The following is a 16147-nucleotide window of genomic DNA, read 5'->3' as shown; positions in this document are numbered from 1 at the left end:
AAAGATATCATGCATTATCATCTTATAGCTATCTAGGCAACTTCATAGGATGTAGACTGTTAATACAAGGCTTTGATGTATGCAAAAGTGGGTGATGTCACCCACTGGTGTGATGACTAAAGTTTTGTATTTTAGCTCTTGTGGTTCATGTGATTGTATTCGGACAAGACAACAGAGTTGTTGAGTTATTAGCTATCGGCCTCGAGGTTGCTGGTTGAGTGACATCAAACGCTGATGGATGTTTTATAGTAGCCTGAGCAGTCAGCGTGAATTACAAAGATACGCAAACCACTTTTCACTCTTCATAATGGCTGGGTCTCGAGAGGATCCCGCAGAAAAAGCAATGTAGCTCTTTCACTCTTCTTTTTTTAAAATAAATTGCCCCTTTAGGTCGCAGAACTCCCCTGAGCAACATCCCTTTATGAAGATGACCCGTGCCGGCTGAAATTTTCCAGACAGTTTCAGCACCTTCAGTCTTCCACTGTGAATCACTACAGTCAGCATTTATCACAATGCCCCGCTGTGGGGCCAACTGCCAGGTACATTTTTTACTCGGTGGTGGAAAAACCTCGGTGCTGCAATATTTAAATGGATGTTGAATGTGTCTTCCTTTCAGATGATATTTTTTCACTCATATCCACTCAGAATCTAAAGCTGGTCACGGTGTAATGTGTCTATCGACCAGCAGGTGGAGAAGTTATATGAACCGTTTGATCCTCAAGCCCCCACCCCTGTCCCTCCTCTGCCTCACGCTGCTCCCGATGTGAGAAGTTCCTGCATAAACTTCCACTCCACAGAGGGAGAACATATGTGGGAGATCTAACAGAGGCACACCACAAAGAGCAGACAAAGAAACTTTTGAGCTGGACCTATTTCCTATTCTTGGATTGTTTTCTCAAATCAGGGTCTTCATGTGTATGGATCACTTTGTCAAAACATAGTGTGGATGTTTGATTGTGGAATGTAAATGTAACTGCTGTAGACATGGATACATCATTTACTGTGAGACCTTTTGTCTTTGCCCTTCTGCTCTCCCTTCATCTGCACTTACACCTTTTTGTTTGGGCTGCTATGGACTCCTGTTATGATGAGGAGGGTGTGCCAAGCAGCTGTATGCCCAAGTTTGAGAATATTGCCTTCAGTCGCACGGTGGTGGCTTCCAATGTGTGTGGTTCTCCACCTGAGGACTACTGCATGCAGACGGGGTCAACTCATTCATGCCACATCTGTGATGCCTCAGATCCATACCTGAGCCACAATACCAGCCTCCTGACAGACTTCCACCGGAATGAGGAGCCCACGTGGTGGCAAAGTCAGTCCATGTACTTTCGTATCCAATATCCCAACTCCGTGAACCTCACCCTTCACCTCGGTAAGAGCACACATCCTGAACACTTAATTTAAGTATCTGTCTTTACGTTACTTTGGTCTAATAGCTATGTCTAGAGTTCACTTATAGTCTCTGTTATACTAATGTTGTGTATAAATATGTATATAATACGGCACCGCATTTGTTGTTTTGATGATCTGAGCCTCTACAGACTGCAGATAGACTCCAGTCTGGTGTGAATTTCACAGAAATACAGTACATGTTAGGGATTTTTTTTTTTGCACACTGAAATTTGATACCATCAGCTTTTTAGGTTTCTGGACACCCATATCTTCATGCATTATTCTGTGTATTGCAAGGCCTTTGATGGAGAAATCTTTAATCCAACACAGATGTGCTGCAGAACACATGATTTTTGTTAGGCCGCCTTGAGTCGGAGGTTAACACTTTGGCCCAGACATAGCTTAGACTTCTGGTATTTCAGTGAGGACACTTTCACAAGAGCGTGTCTGAGAATTTGGTGAGATTTTACATGAAGATAACCTACAGTTGCATCTGACATGCATAAACAGGCACCAAGTAATGGTCTTCAGGCTCACAGTATCGTTAATTTAGTCCACATGCTGTCATGGAGTATGAACCCATTCAATTCTGGCTGCCACTGAACTTATTTTAAGAATATGATTTGGCCCAGAATCAAACTTTGATAGCACCACATCACGCAGCCTTCATAGATAGTATTAAAAACAAATCGGGCTGTTATATAACCTTTTTTTTTTAACTTGACATCCACACTTTCACATGGTGTCATTACAAATTAGCATTAATCTTCTGCTACAGGTTAAATTCGCAGTTTTGCAGCAAATATAGAACTGACTATGAATGAAACTGAAGCCATCATGTGTTTTTTAGAGAAACTGTAGGCAATAAGTAGCTTATAATAATAAGAATAACAAGAAGAGGGACACGGGAAGTTAGCGAGGCATTCAATGAATCATATTTGGAAGGCAAAAGATATTTGTCAGGAAGGTAAATTAATTTGCATTACCTGGGACTTTTTCAGCAAATCAGACACACAAGTTAAATCATATTTTTTTTGTTCTGTTTTTGTTTTAAATTGCCTTCTTTGTGTCCTCTTTCCCCCTGAAAAAATGCTTCTGACGCACATTTTGTGCACTGTGAACACATTTGACATTTCTCACTCCAGCCATTAACATCATTATCCCATTACCATGCTGTGCAAAACTGCTGAAATAAGCAGCACAGCACATTTGTCACTATAACTGAATTAAAATGTGGCGATTACAGTTAAAACGCATTAATACAAATCTTTTTATGCAATTATTTTCCCCGTTCCATTTATTTTTTTGAGCTGGGCTTGTGTGCCTTTCTGCAATTAAAGGTCTCTTATCACCAAGATGGTTCGTATATGTATTTGACATACCCAGGAAAAATATTTAGCTTATTTCTTATAATGTCGATTTTAACACTGATTTTTAATTACTTTTTATGCAGAGCATTATATTAAGAACATTTGATTCAAAGTCTGAACAGAGAGATTTCCTGATCTCCCCTCTTTTGGCTTTATTCTGCCTGCAAAAAATACAGAAACAGTCCAAACACACAAAATTGTTTTTTCCCAAATGAAGAGAAGTCAGCAGTGTCTTCTTCCTATATTATGCCATAGGCAGGTTGTTAACAAGACAGCACACCCACAACAAATCAGCCTACACAGCTAACAATAGTCCTGAAAATGACAATGGTCCTGAATACTAAAATGAGATCTGTCTGTATTCCAGTTAAGCTATACCTAGCAACTGAAACTCATACTTCACAAAGTCAACTTTAGGAAAAGTTGATACTTTTTAGATGCTAAAAGTAGGAAAAAAAATACAATTGGTTTTTTTCACGTCTTTGTTGATTTTTTCTATGCCATTTTGGAGTTAAAAGCAGGTGTAAATGATTATTTTTGCAGTTCCACTCAGTTCACTCAAATTAAATGGGAACTATCTCACAAAAACACTCTAATTACATTGTTGCCAATTTCAGTAGAATGGCATTGCTAGAAATCTCCTCTGGGTTTTATTTTTATAAAACAAACGTCATTCAAAGAAGCAAATGGTGGAATTTATTCAAATGCCTTTTTTGTTCCAACAAAATGACAAGCAAGTGCTTTTTGCTTTTTTCTGTTATGTCCGACATTGGGTTTGTAGATTTGAATTTCTCTGTTTATTAATAACAATGCAAAAGATAAATAAGTCTCCAATAACACCAGAAAATGTTTCCAGATTTGTTGCTAGTCGCTTTTTAGAAAAAAGTCGCTAAGGGGGTCTGAAAACTCACTAAATATAGCGACATGCAGTCGCTAAGTTGGCAACACTGCATGTACGGTGGCCCTGAGAGGCCACACGGACTGCAACCTAAGAAAACACTAGCAATAAGAAAAACGCTGCAAAAGCACACAAAACACAACAGAAGTAAGAAAAACGACAATGGAAATAGGGAAAAAGAAAACAGAAATAGGAAAAAAGAAAACAGAAATAGGAAAAACAAAAACAGAAATAGGAAAAAACAGATTTCCAAAAGCACAAGGGAAGTGTTTCTGGGGAGACAATAACCTGACGGACCAGTTGCAGGAACCAAAATATGCTAAGAATTGCAATTGTGAGGAAAGAAAAGATGAAAGGCAAGCGTGTTAGCCTAACTTTTAGCCTAAAAATACCATCATCAGTATTAGATGAATCATGATAAATCATGCCTACCATGTTTGGGGTTCCTGCAACTGGTCCATCGGGTTATTGTCTCCCCAGAAACACTTCCCTTGTGTTTTTTCCTATTTCCGTTGTCGTTTTTCCTATTTCCGTTGTGTTTTGTGTGCTTTTGCACCGTTTTTCTTATTGCTGGCGTTTTCTTAAGTTGCACTCCGTTTGGCCTCTCGTAGACATGCTCTGTTTTGTGTTAAACATGTAATTTGATTGTTGCAAATGTTAATAAATCAGTTTTCATGTTTGATTTAAATATTCTAAATATTCTTCTCAATAACCTTGAGAGACGTATTCCCAGAAATATGTATACATAACAGAGTTAGTTCACTCTGACACAATACCTTATTAAAACATTCCCTAAGCCCTCACCTTCTGGTTTGTGCCCTACTATTTTATAATGTATTGCTTTAATGTACAGCTACTGGAAGGCTATCTATATTATCAATAAACAAATAGAATAAATACAGAGGTCGAGCAGCAGATCAAATATTTTATAATGGAGATAGCTTGACTAAATTCTCAGTTTGGGGCTACAAGTTTATTGGAGAAGTGCCTGCCAGTGTCCACTTGCCTGCCCTAGCCTGCCTGGGAGTGAGGGCTTTGGTTCACTTGGTAAAAAGAGGAATGCACGGATTGTTTTCTGAACTTGAGTAAAATCTATCCAACTATATTCTCAGTGTGTATAGTCTGTAACATGTATCTATAGTATGTTTGTAGCAGAGGTTTATTTGGGCTGATAGCATTCAGGGAAGGCTTTTACTTGTTCACACATACATTTTCTTTATCCCCCAATCTTCCCCTACCTATGCAGGAGAGGGAAGATGAGTGATCCCTGTCAGAAAGTTGTGTTTCAAAGAAAAAAGAGACAAGGACAAAAATGATGAGAGAAGTTGAAAATGTCAGCGCACAGATGAGCGGTTACATCACGTGCTCTGAAAACAGGAAGTACCTCAATCAAATGGAGAGTATTGATTTCCAATAGCAAGCAGATGTCTGACTGTGCTTTGAGGCTTTGTTGTTTATATTTTCTGGCTAGTTCTTTTCCTGGAAAAAGGTGGCAGTGCTCCTGCTGCTGCAAAGGTATTTTCTTTGTTATTGGAGAGTTTGTTATTCTTCTAACTATTCCAGCACCTACAAGTCTGTCTCCCTGAGACCGAACTGACCTTTGCTCCCACTGCCCTATCTGCCAACTTTGTTTTCCTATACCCGGCGGCTTTGATGCTTCCATCCTGACACTGTATTCCTAAGTGAATGATGACTAAGTTTTCACATCACACACTTTTATGTAACTGAACATCCCTAAATTTTGTATGCGTGGCATACTTTTGGTTCACATGAAAACTGTGTGATCCATCTGGGTTGTTGGCGGGGGGTTCTTTAGACATCACTGTTTCCCTCTGCCTCTCCAAACAAAACAAGCGCTCTCTGAAGGGAACGCAGGCAAATGCGGCAATGATAAACACAGCAGTAGGACGCAGGGACACACACTGCAGCCAGGTCAGACCGGGTCTGTGGAAGAGTTAAGAGGAAAGGGGGAGTCGGGCTGCTTCAAGGGGAGTAAACAAAACATAATGAGGAAGAAGGGGTGGAAAAGAAAAAAAATGCCAGGCAGTTTGCTGGTAAGGAATTGGGGTCAGGTTTTTTCCCACAAAGACTGGATGAGCCACACAAACACACACACACACACACACATTCTAACAGCACCCACTGATGTCTGCAGCTGGTTCTCATTCAGCGCAGTGAAAGAAAAGCAACATCCTGTTTCTGATGTAAAACAACGATAAAAGTCTGCCTCGTTCGGCGTGACGCCTTCACAGCCTGAGCATCGGCTCACATAGGACACGTAATCCTGTCACAGAGTAAGAATTGGTCTCAAACTCTGAGATATAGCGTGATCAGAGGACAAATCCACTCCCACGTTTGATTGTTGATTTCAAAAATCTCCGCTCGGAGAGTAAACAGAATGTAAACAGTCTACAGTGCTTGTGTTGGGTTTAGTCTGGGCAGATGAGAGTAGCTGTGTCAAGTTGACATGGATGAGTCAGAACAAGTCAGACATTGAACTTCTCCAGCATACGACGCTTACTCTCAGTAAACATTGTCAAAATATCCACGGTGCGTTTGTGTATCTGGAGAAAACATTGAAAGCTTGGGCTGGATCTTTAATGCACATGATTCTAGATCTGCTCTGTAAAGTCAAACAAAGCTGTTTTACCGGCCCTGCAAACTTAGTTTTCGGTTGAATCATTTTATTTTGTTGTATTTAGCTGCGACACCTTAAAGGCCTGTCCGTGAAAATATTGTCTGACATTAAACCGGTCCGTGGCGCAAAAAAGGTTGGGGACCGCTGATCTAGTTGATGTTTTCAGTGCTCAATAGCGTCCCTCTTGGTATTAAGTTACAAGTAGTACATATCTACAACACTACTTTCAGGGAGTATGATTTTTAATACACTTCTTTGACCACTTAATATTGTATAACTTTTAGAGTTTTTCATGAGAGTAAAATATAATTGCACATTATTCACAAAAAGGATCATTTTACATCCCTGAAGTGTAAGAATGCTACTTATTTGGATGCATTTCAGCATTGTACACAGTGGACAGGTATTCTTTTGTTATATATTACTTTGCTAAATTAAGTTCAACAACTAAAAAATCCCTTTGCTGTGCCCACATAAACTAATGAATATTTTAATGCACTCCCGAGTGAATATGGATCATGAATCATTAAACATTAAGCATAAAAACATACAAATATCATTTGCAATTAGTCTACATTTCATCACAGGGGATATCCAACAATTGCTTCATATTGTGCATATTTTATGTCTCTTGCCCGAGTCCCAGCAGGGCTGAGCTCACCTCACGCAGTGAGTAAATGAAAGCTAAATGATCTTAGAGATCCCAAAGGAATGATACCATTAGAGATTTCTGCAGAGACAAGAGACAAAGATGCCTAGCTCTGACTTGGCAGAAAAATAGCAACAGATGTCATTACGGCTGTACCAGCGGATAGAACCCCTCCACGAATGTGCAGAGCGATTGAGACTTAGTATCTAATGATGTAGAAAAAATACCCCAGAGTGCACTGAAGAAGACTGTTAAGAGAGTTTCTACATGCTTCTTCTCATTCTGGTCTCAATATGACTTCATTTTGTGTCTACTCAGTTAATCCCCCACGATATGGCTCCAAGGTTATTGTTTGAACTGTCAACAGTGAGTAAACAGTGGGGGTAATAACACCCCTCAATCAAAAAGAAGCATTGATTCAGGAAGAAGATGTCAGCTTTCTATATTAGGACAGAGCTATAGCATTAATCACTGACCTCCCTACTGCAGTTGTCTAAACAGGAAGTGCTGTAAAGAAAAATATCCCCTCCTGACTCTGGCATGCAAACCGGTGGGCAAATGTTAGTGGCATCCTTTTATAACCTCTTCCTCTCATACCATCACAAATGTATCTAGGTCAGCGGTACACAGCCCCCGGGCCATGGACCGGTACCAGTCTGTGAGTTGTTTGGTACGGAGGTGCGAGAGTTGAGGCTTGGGTGTAAAATTTATGGCTTTCAGGGTTTTTATCGTTAACTCAGTTTGCCTTGGTCTTTTCCCGTGTTGTAGTTGTGTGTCTTATTTTGAAAGAAATATTTATGCGTTACCATAGCAACCAGAGAGCATTAAAGGGCGTTTCGGGAGGACACTGCTAATAAAGTTACACAATTAGACAGTGAATTCATGTTTATTATTATTTTTACAATATACCAGTTTTTGTCTTGCTTGAATCATTTTATTTTGTTGTATTTATCTGCAACACCTTAAAGGCCTGTCCGTGAAAATATTGTCTGACATTAAACCGGTCCGTGGAGCAAAAAAGGTTGGGGACCGCTGATCTAGTTGATGTATTTTGAACCAACACTTTGTATTTCTTCATTTACGATGCAACAAATACAGCACAAGACAGGCAGATTTGCTAAATCCTCAACAGCAAGTCAAACGAAAAATCTGGTTGCATCTCCTCAATTGTGTTCGAGCTATTAGTTGCAGTGATTGCTTTTTTCTTTTTCACAAATTAAATCTGAAATCGTCTGTACTCATTTAGACCTTTTGATTCATGTTTTATTTGTTTTCCACAGGGAAATCCTTTGAGATAACCTACATACGACTGAAATTCTACACCAGTCGGCCAGAGAGCTTTGCCATCTACAAGCGTACAGAAAACGATGGGCCCTGGTTACCTTACCAGTATTACAGCGCTTCTTGTCGAAAGACCTACGAGAGAGACGCTAAAGGTTACATTCGCCCAGGGGATGATGAAAGGACTGCTTTATGTACAGACGAGTTCAGCGATATCTCGCCCCTCACTGGAGGAAACGTGGCTTTCTCCACACTGGAAGGTCGGCCCAGTGCCTACAACTTTGACCAAAGCTTGGTGTTGCAGGTGAGGATGCATTTTGTTGGGTGACATGTATTCATGACTGATAGTGTTTCATTGTGTGTTCTCCAGATATGCTGTTACTGCATTGGCAGTGTGTTTCGGATGATTGTTATGCTAAAATGTCACTTTTGCCAATCAGATAGCATCCCATGCTGGATCAATATCTATACTTCTCTGTGTAAATAATTTAATCAATTTTGACGTGATATCCAACACCAGTTGCTCAACTGTAGACCCAAACCATGACAGAGCCTCTGTGCTTTTAAGGAGGCTGTAGACACTCACTTATGCCTCTCCTCTGTATGTATTTATGACAATTTGAATCACAATTTAAAAACTGGAATCTACCACTCCATCAGACCCATTGCCAGCTGTTTTCTTTACTTAATATAATCATAAACTGTAGCAAAGTGATAGAAAAAAAACTTTTTAACAAATAAAAATCCAAAATGCATTCAAAAATACATATTTATCATAAATGGCAAATATTCACGTAGATATAACATGAAAAGAAATATTTGATACATTACATTGATGATAATCCACAATGGGTGCTAGCTTCTGCTCATATTAATTTTCTTAGAGGAAATGAATATATCTAAATGTGAGAATAAGCAGTAGCAGCAGGCTTCTCTGGACGTAACAGCTGCTCGCGTGATAACAGTGTTAACAGCACCGCATAACTTGATGTAAAGTTTATAAGTGCATGTAATGTTCTTGCCCCCCCTTCAAGCACTGATTTTATCAAAGCCTCTCGACTCCACACACTTTCACACAAACAAACATCCTGTAGCCATGCATGTATATGCATGCCTTTGAGCCTTTTTCAAAGCAGCTGAAGTGAATCTAATGTTATGTTTAGCTCTGATTAACATTGATGAAGCCTTGAGAGGGTTGTGCTGAATTAATGGAAGTCTCTTGTGGGCGAGTCTGGGAGGGGTGGGCACAGTAAAGCGTATCTAAAAATGAGAAAATAAAGTACTTTATGCAGCCACTCCTTTTGCTTTGATGGTGCTATGAGTATGCATTCATACATGCATCTGTTCACATGCTTCCTATATTGCAACTTAAGTTGGAAAACATTGGGTGAATTCCTTTATTATTAAGTATCGACCACCAGAAAGCCTTGATAATTACTGTATGTTCTAAATAGACAAAAGTAATCATGTCAAAATAAATTAAGCTGTCTAATTAGGACAGAGAGATCCTACAAGACTGAAGGAACCATATGCTTCATACATTACTAATACTATTTATGAACATATGAAAGAAACATATGTGTGTGTGGTTGAAAATAGTGGAAAGAAAGTAAGCTGTGGGCAAGCAGTGGATCCTATAAATTAACCAAAGAAATTTCAAGCAAAACATTTCCGGGGACTCGTATGCAGCTGTTTTTTGTTTTATTCTAAAGCCACTGCCAACTTACAAACACACACTGATACACACTGGATATTGGCACTGGTGACGTGTATGTTACAAATATGAAAGACCCTGTGGCGTCAAATTTAACATACTGGGTTAGTGTCGTTATTTAATTTGCAGGGATAATGTTGTTAAATGGAGCATTTCACCACAAACTTGTCCTAATTGTAACCAAGTAGTTCTCTTTTTGTTTTTGTTTTGTACTTAATAAGACCAGTGAGTGAAATCCAGAGCAAAAAGCAAGTGAAACGTAAAGGGGAAAGCACAATGCTCCCAAACTGGACACAAATCAATGGCTCTTGGCTGACTAACTGGTGACTTATTTCACCAACAGCCCTCCAGCTACCAAATGTGGACCTTGTTCCCTTTTTAGAAGAGGACCGTTATCTCTCAGAGTCTAATATTGCCGTTGCCAGTGTTTTCTGACAGGCAGTAATTTATGTCCTGGCATCCTGTGATGACAAAACATTGAATTTGTGAGTTATTTCTGTAATTCTGAGAGAGTTATTATTACTGTTATTATTATTATTATTATTTTTTAGCTGGACCTTAAATACTCAAAGCCATAAAGTCACTCGAAATGACATAAATCATATATACATGCAAAGCAATGTGAGCTGTGAGCTGAAAGTTATACAACTTTTACATTTTAAATTTAATGCAAAAGCACACGTAAAGACAAATGTATATTTATATTCATAACTTTGTAGACAGAGCTGGGTGCTATACCAGTAAAAATGTCCTGCATATTGATTTATCAACGACCACTGGGAGCAATGATGAGGAGAATGGACCTCTATTAAATGTGATCCCGCTTACTTGCGGTTTTAATCAAAAGTGCAGGTAAGATAACAGTTAACAGCTGGGAGATGCTCCATCGCAACATTCAAGAACAGTAAAGAGAAATGGAGGATGAAAAGACAGACCCGAGATGCACTAAAATAACTACTAACCAAGAGAGGAGTTGTGTCTGCTGTGTAGAAAGCTTCAGTTTTATAAGATGGAAGTCATCCTGCTGTAATTTCTTGTCCCACTGCTTCGATGCTCCTGACTTTCACTGTAGGTGGGGCTCGTTCACCTTCCTCCACAAATATGCAGTGATGGAGAACGAGAGGCCTCGTGTACAGATGGGTTGTGTACACTTGTTGTCGTGCACACACCGGTGTAAAACACGAAAGCAACCTGAGAATATGTGGATTGTCATTTCCAGTTTATAGTTTTTCACAACACTGGCACCTTCTCCGTCCCTTCCTTAACTTGGGTTATTATACACATTAAGAATTTCAGCTTCAAACTAACGCTCTTTACAGACTGGCGACCTGTCCAGGCTGTCCCCCACCTCTTAAACTATTGCAGCTAGGGTAGGCTCCAGGCCTCTGCGACCTTTAAATCAATACAGTTGTGAGTTGCAGATACTCACATGACACACGTATGGCAAGAACCACATCCTTCTGCCATGGAAAGAAATTGTGGTGCCACGTGGGCCAATAAATCCACAGTACCCAATACTAGAGTATATTGGCTAGTTGTACATTGGCTATTTGGCATTTACAACTGGTTCCAGTGAACAAATTCTACTGAGCAATGCTAAAATTAACCTTTTCCTTTAATTATATCAACTAGGATTTGCATTTAATACTCATTTGCATACATGTAGACGGAAATTACATTGCATTTTTTTAAATCAAGCTTATCAAAATTTTACTTAGCCCCACAATAATTCAGAGGCCATTATTTTCTATTTCTATTGGCCTTACAAGTAAGCAGGAAACATAAATTAGTATAGATAGTAGATTTTAATCAGAAGGAACTGTACTTTCCCTTCTTTACTCAAAGATTCACAACATTAACAGAATAAAAGCAAGTCTTTATTTTACTGACTTAAGAAGGAACAGTTCTAAAAGATAAACAGTCACACTTTTCTTCACAGTAGTCTTAATGAATAGTTCTCCAGGCTTCTTGAGGGATGTTCAAAGTTCTTCTTTGAATGCAAGCATCGTGTTGAAGCACTTTACACCAATACATTAAATAACTGCAAACTGCAATGTGTGTTGGAAGGAAATTCAACACCACCAACTTATAAAAAGACATAAAGGACCACTAGAAAGAGAACAAGCACTGAAAGAATTGAAGAGAGGAGGAAGTAAATCCCTCAGACGGACCCAGAGCCTGCTGTCACAGTCTTTCAGAGAGAATAACCAGATAGCCTATATATTGGTGAAAGTAATGCTTCAATCATGACTGATGTTGGAGCTTCAGCATTAGTTAATGTTAAAGTGTTATTGGTCATCATACTTGCTACATTAGCAGACCAATTATCTTTAGACTATATTCAGACATTCAGATAATATATTCTGCCCACTGAAATGTGGTACAATTCATACATTATTTTATTGGAAATTAAACACGAGCTATGAAAAATGTTTGAATATAATAACCTTTTTGTGTTGACTGTGAGGTCTCTTTCATTATTACATACACAGGCCATTTAAACAACTGAAGTTGGTCCAAAGCGCTTTAGCGACAGACACATTTACATTCCACGTCTCCAAAAAAACCCAGTTTCAAATACAGAAAAAGCTGAAAGGCTTGTTTTATGGTGTTAACTGATTCCTATGGAAAGTAAAAATCGCAGTGATTCAGTGGTCAATAAAATGTGATTAGAATTCAGAAAATTGATGATGATTCATCTCAGAAATCATGACACTGCCCTCTGCTACATAAATTGACTTTATAAGTTAAAACTATTAGTATTTGTATTGGTAATACTGGCCTTCAATTTACTTGGTATTCAATCAATACAAAAATTTGCAGTATCGCATATCATTAATAAGTTAGGACCTTTTACTTAATACTTGAATGATTCGCTGGTCAGTGTAAAAGGGCTTTAAAAAAGGACACAATATCCAAGACCTTGAAAAAGGGGAACTTCTACTCATTTAAAACATTACAACAAAAGTCTGGCTTCTTGAGATCAGTCCGCAGTCAGATCTCCTCCTGTCCTGTGCAACGTGTTCCAGAAAATAATAATAACACATTCTTATATCTGACCTTCCTCCTAAAATTTAGTGTGAAAATACACCTGACAGAGCCAAACTAGCACTTCTGTAAAGTAAGCCGTCCTCCTCCGCATCATTAAATAAGAAGAGTTAGTGTGGATATCTGGGGGATATGCAATTTAACCTTGCCTAACCTACACTAAACATGAGAATGGTGGGGGGTGATTTGTGTTGCTCATCCTGCCAATATGTTGTGTTCACAGTATACAACCATTACAAATGACATTTAAGGTGATTTATTCATAACATGACTAAATCCAGGTCTTTTTTTCTTTCTAGCTCACTGTTGAAGTTCATGGTTTTCTGCAGGCTTTCATCCCCCCACGCTTGCTCGTTTCAGGAACATTTGATTTGAATATTTGAATATATACAAATTGGATTTTAAAATAAAAAAAACAAAACCGCCTCAGTGAAAAATATGCAGATCTTTGTGAAATCACATAGTCATTTGTTGGTGTTACAAACTTTTTGTTAAAACCTGCCTATTTGTAAAACTGTTTGACCACACCTCAGATCCAATTATGGTGCCCACCTCTTTCCACAACAGCACACACATGCTTCCTCTGCCACGCGCTGTCTCCATAAAAGAAAAAAAAAAATCCAGTTCTCAACTAAGACTCTTTAAATGGGTGATGTTTGTTCCACCTCCTGCAGAGCAGAAAGAGGCTGCTTTCTTCAAGAGTGATCACATTTTAAACTGGGAAAAGACGGAGGGTAGAAGGCAGCGACTGAAGCCACATCATCTCTCAAGCACGAGCTAAGCCGCGCTGAGAAGGATAAGGACATTCTCGCCACATCTCTGCTATGTAAGGTTCCCTTGCATCTAGCTGCAGTGAAAATAGAAATGAAATGCACTATTGGATTAGCTTTAGTGTTGTTAGAGGTTCGGCACATTGTGTGGCAGGCAACTGTCAGTAAGATGACAAACAGCTGCATGAAAGAGGAAAAGGACGACAGAACTGGATTGGACTCCAAAAGACTCCACTCCATCTGTCCCGCTAGGACAACAATGGAAGGAGAGTGAATGAAAAAATAAATATGTCTGTGGCTTAGCAATAGCCTCTTAACCCACTGTCAAAAAAAGACCACTCTGGATATTTCTACAAGCACAAGAATCTTCTCTCCATACTCCCATTATTCTCCCGCTTCATTGTTGCATCTCTCGCTCTCTCTTTCCTCCCTGGTGTGTATTACTTTGTTTCACTTCTTATGGCAGTGGATCCACCATTTATTTATATATATTTATTTATTTATTTGCATAAGAGAAGTTCAATGCTTGCTAGAAAACACAGCTGCACCCCAGTTTTCTAGTTTAGAAATTATTAAACTGTCTTTTACTGATTAATCCCTTCACACTAGCCATTCACCGCTGTGCTGCTATTTTGGCCTCTGTATCTGTCTCTTATAAAACTCTGACTACGGCAGCTGGGACAATAGCAGGCTAAACTCTAGGCTGGAAGGACAGGCTGCTTTCAAGAGGTATTGTGAAAAGAGCATTACTTTTTCAGTTCACTTTTTCAGCTTCATGAATTAACACAGAAAGAAATGCCTTTCTCGCCATGAAAGGATTATGTGGGATTAAGTAATTAAGGGACTAAGGATTATATAAAGGACGAATGGGAAGCAGGTAGTCCAAGAGTTATAACTAGTGTGAAAGAAAGACAGGCTTTTGCGGACACTTTTTTCTTTTATGACCACTAGAGTTCAGTTAGAAGTTGTGTGAGGGAAAGTTAAAAGCATAAAAAAAGGAAAAATAGAAATCATTAGCAAAGCTAATGAATCCTTTGCCAACCTCATAATGTGTGCATGTTGTTGGGTCCATCGTATGTTTCATCTTGAAGAATTTCAACAACTAACTCTACAGGAATGCTAAAATTCAGTTGCGATGCCAAACAAGATTAAAAACAGATATACATGTGTACAAGGTCACATTTGTGGTTTTGAAAAGTATTGTTATGAAATGGGATGCACCGATTCAAATCCATTTCATGCACAGGTGCACAACCTAACAACAGCCTAACTTTTCAATAACACAGTATGTGCTATAAAGCATGAATGCAAACCATATGTGTGATCCAACACAGATGCATATAGATGTGTAGACTTCAGGAAATTGGACATTTTATTAGGCACACCTTGTTAGTTTCAGGTTGTTGCTTTGTGACATGGTGCATTATCCTGTTGGAAACAGCCATCAGAAGATCGGTACACTGTGTTCATAAAAGGATGGACACAGTAACAATACTCATGCATGTGGCATTTAATGATGCTCAGCTTACACTAAAGGGCAAACAACCCCACCATGTTCAAAGTCACTCAAATCACACTTCTTCCATATTTTCATGCTCGTTTGAAGATCAGCAGGACATCTTGACATCATGTCCGCATGGCTAAATATACTGAGCTGCCAGCATCTGATTGGCTGATCAGATTTGTGTTGTGCAGGGAAACAGCTGGCCTATGAGTATACAGTATATTAAATCTATTGATTGAACTGGTTTTGTTTTCATTCACACACAAACTCTTGTATCTGTCTGTCTTGCAAAGTTTGACTCACAGGTGTGTCCACAGTTACAGCTTGTCTCAGAGGAACAGCCTCAGTAAAAAGCAACTTTTGATTCTGGTGTCTCTTCCTCAGTCAACATCTATGTGATAATTCCCAGAGTGCTGTGTATGTGGAACCACTGCGACCAGCTGAATAGAAAAATCAATCAATTATTGTATTAGTGTGTAAAAAGGCTTAACAGGATTCCATCCGTAAAAAGAAAAACAGGTTAGGTTTGCATGGGTATGTCAGCACCGGCTTATATACTAGTTTATTGTATTTAACAGTATCCCGTTTTTCTCATGTAGCCTGTAATGTTATCTACTGTATCTCAGAGCATTAAATCTTAACTAGGGAAGTATGCAAAATATGATCCACTTTATTTAATGATTAATTTTATGTGTACAAACTAATTTGGGCCAAATCTCCCAGTAAGATTCCACACAATCAATGCAGTCAGGCAGCTCCCATTTAAAATGATTGATTCATATCAGCAGCGGAATACATTTAGAGTTCTGCATCTAGGCTCCAAGCTCACAAATATACTACACAGAAAACCTGGGGAGTGATAAGTAAATATCCACCAGAGCCT

General features: G+C 38.9%; 1 protein-coding gene across 1 annotated transcript in view; it reads left to right on the top strand.

Annotated features, from left to right (window-relative positions):
- Window positions 1-804: 804 nt before the first annotated feature.
- Window positions 805-16147, top strand: part of lamc3 (laminin, gamma 3) — a 134521-nt gene continuing 119178 nt past the window's right edge. Inside the window, exons 1-2 of the mRNA XM_006796809.3 lie at window positions 805-1372; window positions 8228-8532. Coding sequence (XP_006796872.2) covers window positions 985-1372; window positions 8228-8532 — 693 coding nt within the window. The 5' untranslated portion in view covers window positions 805-984. The remainder of the gene's footprint in view (window positions 1373-8227; window positions 8533-16147) is intronic.

This window comes from Neolamprologus brichardi, chromosome 7 (genome assembly GCF_056152115.1).
Source record: "Neolamprologus brichardi isolate AB-2024 chromosome 7, ASM5615211v1, whole genome shotgun sequence".
Classification (NCBI taxonomy): Eukaryota; Metazoa; Chordata; class Actinopteri; order Cichliformes; family Cichlidae; genus Neolamprologus; species Neolamprologus brichardi.
The sequence above is the reverse complement of the archived record's forward strand: the minus strand, read 5'-3'. Positions and strand labels throughout refer to the sequence as shown.